Source organism: Lepisosteus oculatus, chromosome 17 (genome assembly GCF_040954835.1).
Source record: "Lepisosteus oculatus isolate fLepOcu1 chromosome 17, fLepOcu1.hap2, whole genome shotgun sequence".
Taxonomy (NCBI): domain Eukaryota; kingdom Metazoa; phylum Chordata; class Actinopteri; order Semionotiformes; family Lepisosteidae; genus Lepisosteus; species Lepisosteus oculatus.
Window position 1 is genome coordinate 13,795,291 of NC_090712.1, and position 10,093 is coordinate 13,805,383.

Below are 10,093 nucleotides of genomic sequence, written 5' to 3' on the forward strand. Positions count from 1 at the left end.
GCACCAGTATGTAATTTGTCCTGATTTAAGTGGCCATGGAACATATAATTCAGTTCATATTATTGTTCTGCAAAATGCAGGTGAACGCTTCTTAAGTGATGTTTGCACAAGTTATAAGGAAAGTGGTAGTTGACATTGTGTTAGAAACTGCATCAGTTTGGAGTCGTTAGAAGCATATGTGTACAGGGATGTCGTGTTTTATTGCGTTTCCTGTAGCAAACAATACGCAGGCTACTCACATGCAAACTGCGTTACTACCTGAAGAGCCGCTAAGCTGAACAGAGGTCTTCTCTGTCTTCTCTGACTGCAGCGGCGAACCTATCATCTGCTGTTTGATCCTGGAAACCTCCTGCTTCCAGCGAGTACAAGAAGCAAGGTGAATAAAAGCGAAACAACCTGGAAAATGACGCAAAATTCAAAACAACGCACCTTTTATCTCTTGCCACTATACCACCCTTCCTATTTTAAAAACAAGCATCAGCGATTTTATAATTTCACATAACCCTTAGCTTTGTCAATCTTTCTTGTGGTTTAGCATAGTATTATTAAGGTCGAGATCTAAAGTGGCAGTGGAAGATGAAAGTCTGTAATCAGGTACAATTATACTTAAAGGACCGAAGTGAGAGAGGGAAAGACAGGAGACAGGAATCGACTCAGAAAACACTCTAAAGCATTTTTGCTATAAAAACAAATAGCACGAATCGGTCCATCGGTATCCTATAGGATAATAAAAAAAGTAAGCAATGCTAAGATCGAGCATTTAAGGTCTGTTGAAATACAATATTCTATAATTCCTTTTCTCGTGAGTAAAATAAGAATTTTTAAAAAGCTTTATTCTTATAAATCCATTAAGATAAAAACAACGCAGCTAGTATACAAGAAAAAGATTCAAGATTCAATTCGTTTTAAGAGCAGAAAGGACGAAACTGACACTGACTATGTTATTTAGTAAATTCATTTAGTCATAAAAATAAATGAGGTAACTTATACAAGGTTGAAAACGGTCTCCTACCAGCGACTACGCAGAGTGGTCTTCCGTATTAAGGGCAGAAACTGTGAAGCTATTAGAGAACTTCACTCCTCGTCACAGCGATGTAGGTTGTAACTATTAGCTCAACCACTGTAATAAAGCAACTGTTCTGTGGATATCTGTATGTCCTGTAAAAACCATGAATTCGTTTTCCAGTTCAGAATATTGACACCTTTAAATGAAAGCTTTTTTCCAATTATATATTTAATTTAACACAGATCTTATGTTTATAATATATTGTAATATGTAATACATTTTACACAGAATCAATCTGCATACTTTAGCGATATTTCCCTGAATCCTGCAATTATTTTGAGCAGTCCTGAAAGATCCAGAACTTCCCTATATAAATCTGTAACGGTAAACACAAACATCATGTAGTGCAGAGAAAACTGACACTTCAATATTGCAGCAAGGGATATTTTGAAACAAAGGCCGCTCTCTTGTGTTTTAATCTCAGTTTTAATTTTAGGTGAATTAAAGGACTAGGATAAATTGTATGTATGGAGGCAAAAGTCGAAAAACTGTCAAGCTTTTTTAACATGAATGACCTTATGTTACTAGAATGGATTTTGGCAGATTTTGCACGCAAGAATCAGTGCAATCAATTTGCCAGTACAGTATGGGTGTGCACGGGTCTGTACTTTGGCGCCACCCGGCACAAGTGGAAAGATCACGGCACAGCAGCTTCTTGTTCTTTGGCTGCTTTGGGTGTCAGTCAAAGAAAAGAAAAAAATAAATAGGAAAAAAATCTCTAAGCAATATTTCAATCTGGAGGCGGGTTAAGAGTGGAGGGGAGCAATCTGTCAGCCGAGCCAGGGAGCCACCTCAAAGCATATCGGGTTACTTTGAATGACAGCGTAACCATGGCAAATAATTTGACTAAAACTATTGTCTTATCCTCACCATCCCCGGGTCAGATAACCAACCAATCACAGCTCACATAATCGCTTTTCTTGCCAGCTTAGAATAATATTATTAAAACAAGCGAGAGAGTCTAGTCTTTAGGAGTACGTTATGTTGAAACGGCATAGAAAAGGAAGCGATCAGCTTTGGAGGGACTAAAATCTCAGTTCTATAATATCTTAAAGGGATTGCCACAAACAAAGTATTTCTGAACAACACTAAGAAAAAGTTTTCGACTTCTCTTTTGGATTTTTATCAATGTGGTTTTGAAACAGGTTTTCTGCACAGATCGACGTACCGCTCAAGGACTTACAGGGACCGACCAGCGGGTTTTAATGTCGTAGTTTAAAAGAAGACGAAGAAAACGAGACAACAAACCCATTTATATATATAACTAAGTGACCATGTCCATGCTTCCAACATTTGGCTTTACGCAAGAACAAGTCGCGTGCGTCTGCGAGGTCCTTCAACAAGGAGGCAATATTGAACGACTCGGACGCTTTCTGTGGTCCCTACCTGCATGCGAACACCTTCACAAGAATGAAAGCGTCCTAAAAGCGAAGGCAGTGGTAGCTTTTCACAGGGGCAATTTCAGAGAGCTTTACAAAATCCTGGAGAGCCACCAGTTTTCGCCTCACAACCACCCCAAATTGCAGCAGCTCTGGCTGAAAGCGCACTACATCGAAGCGGAGAAACTGAGGGGCCGCCCTCTTGGGGCTGTGGGGAAGTACCGTGTCCGCAGAAAGTTCCCTTTGCCCCGGTCTATCTGGGACGGCGAGGAGACCAGTTATTGCTTTAAGGAAAAGAGCCGGAGCGTTCTGAGGGAGTGGTACACTCACAATCCGTACCCTTCTCCTCGGGAAAAGAGGGAGTTAGCGGAGGCTACAGGATTGACTACAACTCAAGTAAGCAACTGGTTCAAAAACAGGAGGCAAAGGGACCGCGCCGCTGAGGCCAAGGAGAGGTACAAGTAAATACAATTCTCTTTCCTACAGGACCTCTTCTTCGTGTAGTCATAAACAAAAATTGTAAACGGTCTTAAATATAGCTTTTAGGAAAGGCATTGCTTTTCTATAAAAGGAAACTAAGGAACTCCCGGAATCACCTTATGAATTAAATATATGTAATTGGAAACAAGGCAGGGCGACAACATATAGATGGAAATGTTCACGTTCTAATGAATATATGATATTCAATGTTAAAAATATCTCATTTAAGAACATTATATGTAATTTGTGCCTATATACATATTGTAATACGAAACGGAGCAAGCTTTCTATATCCACTGTATTTTATCGAATAATTTAAGTGGCTCTCAAGGCTTAATTTATATTAGCCCTTGGTAATCTATAAAAGCCATTCGTTTATATTAAGGGCTCCATTAAAATTGAATGATAGGGTCATCTGTATATTTATACATAATTTGAATGTGCGGTACTGCTCAGTTTTCCATGTAAGACCTTACTTTAAAACCGCTTAATAAAGAGCAACTAAATTACTGAATTTAAAAACTAAAATTATTGAAGGCAAATATTTCCCGTGAAGAAAGTGTTGTAATCTTTTTCTTCTCTTACTTTTGAATGAAGAACGCACAAAAATGATTTTGAGGCAAAATACGCCTTAAGTGTAGTTTCAAAATGCATTTAGAAAATTATAATAGTCGGGTCTAAAGGCGTACAACCTTTCAGTTAGGTGTTCTCCGAAAAGATGGGTGTCTTGTTTCGGCATCACCCGGGGGCGACTAATTCAGTGCTGGAAACCTTACCCCGTCAACCCTCCATTTGTATTTTACATTTCTACATCTCAGTGATGTCTAGTTCGCAGACTTGTAAAATAAAGTTTAGACATTGTAATTTTACCAAATAAATTCACGTATTTTATATATGCGTATAAGAACATGAAGTGTTGCCATATTTACATGTATAGCATACACTTTTCTTTGAAAACTTGAGGCAGTTATTGTCAGCTGACATTCTCTTAAACACATCCTGCACAGATTACAGTAATTAAAGAACTTTAAATTACAGTATTTTTCTGATCATATTGTGTGTAAAATGTTTTGTATTATTAGAAGGCTCCATTTCCAAAGAAAAGGGGTGCTTTGTTAAGTTTAAATTAGGGGGGAAATACGAAAATTAATAATTTTGTTTTCGAGAAGGAGGAATCTGACTATCTTAAAAACAGAAAAAGGGAAAGCTCTTTTCCGCTAATTTACCAACTATTGTGGAAGAAGCAACAAAAATGTTTAGTAAGGTATGTTTATCCTACAAATCCAAACCACGTGCAAGGCTTTATCTAGCCTATATCAAAATCCTCCTTCACAAAAGCTAAACTCATGAGATACTGTATATGTAACAGGTACCGTCCGTTCAGCAGTTTCATATTTATAACAAATTTCCCACGTAGATTTACATTTGCCTATAGACAAGTGAATGTACTCCAAGAAACAAAATGGCCTAGATTATCCGAGTTCTTTTGCAAGACAGAACGTGTAACTGGGTAGTTTTCATTAATTGCTCGAAAACACCACGGCATCCGTAACATGCATCATTTCATAATAAAAAAAATCTCTTCCTAGTCCTCAAAGGTGCTAGAGAGTGATTTGTTTTAATATATAAATCAATCAGGAATCACACTCAAAAAGTGATTTTTCTATCGCGTTTGCAAGTTCGAACGAAAGAAAAACGAAATGACAGATATTTCAGTAACTTGATTTCTGCGGAAACATAAGCGTTTTAGAGACCAACAAACTATTTACAGGTTTTGAACTTCTCGAATAATATATTATATACTATTTAACTATGCAGGTTTGACAGCATTTACGCAATTGTATTTCTAAAATAGTAACACCAGTGTGAAAATAATTTTAAATCGTCCAGAGATTTTTACTCAGGGAATGTCTTTATTTGCTTTAACGTGTTTTTATTCACATATCTTAGCAGCCCGTTCTAAATGTTTAATGATTCCCAGGAATGTTACTGTAAGACTTAGAAAAGCACATTTAATTGAGAGTCCTGCTGTTACAGCCTATGAGCTGTAACAGTATGAGAATATTTTTTTGTGGGGGTGGATTGGGTTGTACGCATTATTCTGATTTTTCTCATTTCCTTCCTGCAGGGAAAATAACGAGAACTCGAACTCTAACAGCCATAATCCATTGACTTCTTCCATGAATGGAAATAAAACAGTTTTGGGGAGCTCGGACGACGATAAAACTCCTTCGGGGACCCCCGATCACACCTCCTCAAGTCCGGCTTTGCTTCTAACCTCAAACTCCGGGCTTCCACCTCTGCACGGCCTTGCGCCGCCACCGGGTCCTAGTGCCATTCCGGTACCCAACACAGACCCTGTGCACCATCACACTTTACACGACACTATACTCAACCCAATGTCGTCCAACCTGGTCGACCTCGGCTCTTAAAACCCCAGGATCCTATTTTTAAAGACTCTAAAGAGAAAGGGACGAATTTTTATTCTCTTCTGACACTTAAGTGATGTACAAAAAAACATTAGTGGATATTTTGTCATCCCGGGAGAGGTGAGATGGTAGGAGTTTTTAAAGGTATTGTATTAGAATGTAATAACAAGCTATATATGACATTTGGGGGAGTCTTACTATTTTTTGATCAGGACTGATTTCAATAGATCAGTTTTCACCCAGTCGGTCTACCCCTAACCCCCTATCCATATGTTTACATACTGCAGATTTTCAAAAATGCCATGAGTTTTATTTTGTACGGGGTTTAATACTGGACATTTTATGATGAGGAAGCCAGTCTATGAAGCAAGAATTATAATCTTTTTTCCTTGTATATTATTTTGGAAACCTACTGCATGTAAACATTGCGAATAATAAAAAAAATCGATCCCATCATAGTTTCATATTTATATGCCATTTACAATAAAACCAAACATTTGAACTTATCATCCAAAGAAAGTGTCTCAATTTCCTCAAAGGAATTTGCTCCGAAGTTTCTTGTTGGTGGAATGATTCCTGCGTTGTGTATTGTTTATAAAAGAGTAATAATATTAAGGCATTCATGCTATAAAAGTGGAATCCTCGCACAAACCAATCTAGTACACGCGTGTCAAATTATAGAAATGTATATGGGATCACGAATATGAATTGACGAATTGAAAAACGTGATCTAAATAATTTAGCTTGTTTCTTAAGATTCTGATCAAACATTTTTTAGTATTAAGAGTTAATACCCTTTTATCGTTTTGGATTTGTTGTGAGACAATACCGTGACCTGCAAAGGTTATACAGCCTGGGCACAATTAGCTTCCTGACCTGTATTTTCTATCTTTTGTCCTGGGGGGTTGGACGGACATACAAACGGAATCATACTGTATTTAAAAATATATTTTTTTAAAAGAGCACTGTTTTTGGTTGGATATTACAAGGCCAATGGTAACCTTAATGGTAACCTTACCTAATGGTAACCTTAAGATCTTGAAGATCGGTGCATGTTAATTAGACTTCATTTTCGAAGGATAATTTTCAGCAATACACAATTTAATACCGAAGACAGCTTTGTGTTACAATAAGCTTATCCGGGGTTTTCTTAAAAAGCAAAATGCAGTATTTAATGTTGTGCTCGAAGCATTTTGTGTCTCCTGCCAATATTGTACGTACGCGTAATCAAAATCAATTATAAAACATTGACAATCGCCGGATCCATATTTTATCAGAATATTATACGACACATAAAATAGACCACAGTATTTTTGTCATCTCTCAACGTACTCATTTTGACATTTTGTACAGTACATACGTGAATCAACCGCATTGTCTATTATTACTTTTGTTAAAAAGCATTGATTTTTTTTTTTTTAAATGCCGTAAATCAACTTGAAATTATTTAGAATTTCTGTAACCGTTTCGAGTTTATGCTCAATTGACCTCTCCGGCAGCCCGCTGTTCAGCAAGTGTAGCTAAAACAAGTTTAATTGTGCGTGATAGGTCGGAAGTCATTAAAGATGTATGGAAGTACACTAGAGTCGTAAGTCCTTGTTTTTAACGATCGGGACTTTTTCAATACAGTTAAAGCAGCCTAGTCATTGTTATTAGGAGTTTCAGACTGAAACTTTAAAAGACGCGGAAGATGAAGACAATGCTGTATTGTAAGAGCAGTAAGATGTATATAATGACAATTGCTGTAACAGAACAGCAATTGTCAGCGTCTAAAGTGTCTAAAATCACCAGATATTTCTCAACAAAATTCTCTTAATGTCTTATATTAAAGCCGATTCCCATGGTGAGCACACCTCACAAAACAGTACACAATCGGTCGAGACAGGCTAGAACACAACAGAGGTTGACTGTTAAAAGAGCTGCCGTTGTCTCTTGGTCGAATACGTTACCATAGCGCTAATGACAGCATGTCATGTCACTTGATGTTAGTATTGATTGTGTGCTTGTATTTCAAAACAATGTTACTTATCAATCATCCCATCAAATCATGGCTTGCCGTTTTATGGTGAACATCATTTCAAGAAGCGAGTATTTCATGTTGTTCTCAGTTGTTCGAAATGTATAAAGCAGCTTTGTGGATGTAGGGAAGAACTCTTTAAATTGGACAGATAAGGCTGTCGTGCGATCATTGACGGATGATACCATGTATCTAATGAGCACTGCATTGCTATCAATGTCAGTATTTACTGTAATAAACAATATCATACAAAATATCGAAAACGAATGACAGTTTGTTATACATACTGTATAGGCCAGTGTTCTTTTTAGAGTACAAAAAGACATGCATTTATTTCTTCCCAGACTGTCTCTCTATGTGTATTTTGTAACAATAAGTAAAGTTTTAATGAAATTTACGAAACTGAAATGATCGAAAATGCAAAGTTTAAGAACACTCTCATTTTTTATTTTTAATCCCACGGAGGATCGATACCCTGTATGGCCACTGTATTAATAGTTAGGCTTAAATAAATTTGAACACTGATAAGTATTGGTGGTAGTGAACAATTGCATTCGAGATCCCTTTTTCTGCCCTTGAATCCGAACGAGCTAATCTGCTGTATTTTATACGGTTTGATGGAGTAATGTAATACAGTACGTGCTCTGTGGAACAACTTTCTAAACCTTATGCGGAGTTTTTTGTAACTAAGCTCTAGCACAATGAGTACCATTCGTTTTTGTACCAGGTTTTGAAGCATTTATTTATACCCAAAGCAAATTCTATTTATAGGATGGTGTGTTGTCTAATATAACCATTTACGACCAACATGAATAGTTTTTTACTTTCTAACATTACACCAGAAAAATTAAAGCGAGCTGACTTCTGCTTAGTATTACAAACTAAGCTCTCAAAGCATTTGGCTTGCGGATCAAACACAACACATTTTAGTGTAACTTTCCTGTAGGCATTGCAACAAATTTTACTTTTATATAATAAACGCTTGTAGTTTGTGCAAATGTTGTTAATGTGAGCAGGCATCCCAAAGACACTGACTGTGACTATGACCGCTGCAAAAAGCGAGCGGTAATCAGCCCCTTGTACCCAATGAAGTGTTTATAAAACATTCCATTACAATTAACAGGCGTCTGAGAACGGTCATAGGCTGTAACTACCGCGCCTAGGAAGAAGATATACATCACATAATTGTGTTTTGTTGGAATTAAAAAAAAATGTCTGTAGTATCACAAGCTTTACATCTGCGTTTATGTCTCACTCTGAAGCCCGCTGTTTTTACACAGGGGCTTCTATTTTTCTTCAGGAAGGTTGTCCATGCATGGACGTGTAAACTAGTGGATCCTAATAGATACCCTATTTGAATTCACGTACGTGACATTTTTAAATTATGTTTTCCCTGTTCGTTAAGGGGGAATACATTACAAACACAAATGTAATCCTCCAACATATTAATCTGCGTTTTTACAAATTTTTAAATGAATTAATAAGGAGGCACACATTCAAAATCTTGTCCATAAATGACAGGATGCCATTTGGCATAAGATGAGAAAACCTCATCTCGATATATGCGTCTAATCACAGCAAACCCTAGTAATTGTAACAGTCGTTTGCCCGGAGCATTACTGATATCATTTGTCAGGAGAATTAATTATAGACGTGCTGGCATGCAGGATGGGTTATATAAAGTAGGGAAACCTCTCAGCTTCACACAATAGTATGGGAAGGAGGTGGTTTAAAAAATGGCTGCTTACAGTAGCTTCGATTTACATATTCTTTCTTTTTAAAACACTTGCTCGTTTTAAATTCAACAAAACAGAACATACCAAAGAAATATCGATAGCCATTACATAGTTTTTAAAATGAAGGACTTAATGAATTGATTCTTTAATTTCCATCGGGTCTCAATGGCTCCAATTGACAGTGATACACATTGTGAGTGGTGAAGAAATACGTATTTGTTCGTATTACTGAAATGTGATATCGACATAAAACAAAAAGTAGTTTGTATTAATTTATTAAATGTTTTTTTTCTTCATTACCAAGGCGATCGTATCCACAAACAAAAATACAAACTTTTAAAGTGAATGCTACGTTTTATCCCCAGTTTTTATTGTGTGATAGTCAAACTCGAAGGCATAATGTACATTTTATACCAACAGAATATGCTTTTCGGCTTTCAATGCATGGGGCTGGTTTGCGTTTTAATTCTTTACACTAAATGTACCATAAAATTAACTTTATTTTCTGGTGTAATGGAAACTGTCATCTCTTATACTGCCGTAGTACTGATGGTGAGTTAGCGAAAAGGTATTTTAAAGGCAGTTTTGACTTTATAGCAACTAAAAATACGTACTTGTTATACAATATATAAAAGCTGATAAAAAGTTTGAGGGATGTAGTATCTGAACAAGAGTGGATTTTCACTTTCGAGATTATCAGAAGAAAACAGACTGAAGCTACACCCTGACAGTTCCAGCAACTACGATTTCTGTAGTGTTATACTAGGCTGTCAAACATAAGCAAGCCAACTATTTTTATGTTTTTGATCACAGGCCGTATAGTTAGTGTGCTGTATTCATATCTAAAATCTGAAAGGCGATAACCTTTTCTGAATGTACTCCACAGCTTAGGCGTTTATGCTCTTGAACGTCCACTGACAGCAAAGCGATTCTGTGAATCAGGTCTCACCATGTACAAAGTTGTGGGGCGTAAATACTATTCGTAT

The 10,093-nt window shown here is 36.8% G+C and overlaps 1 protein-coding gene across 1 annotated transcript; it reads left to right on the forward strand.

Moving 5' to 3' along the window:
* The first annotated feature begins 2,009 nt into the window (after window positions 1–2,009).
* six2a (SIX homeobox 2a) lies at window positions 2,010–5,860 on the forward strand. The gene is made up of 2 exons (XM_006638639.3): window positions 2,010–2,900; window positions 5,054–5,860. Exons 1-2 carry the CDS (start codon window positions 2,341–2,343, stop codon window positions 5,355–5,357), a joined length of 864 nt encoding a protein of 287 aa, XP_006638702.1. The 5' UTR covers window positions 2,010–2,340; the 3' UTR covers window positions 5,358–5,860.
* Window positions 5,861–10,093: the final 4,233 nt, after the last annotated feature.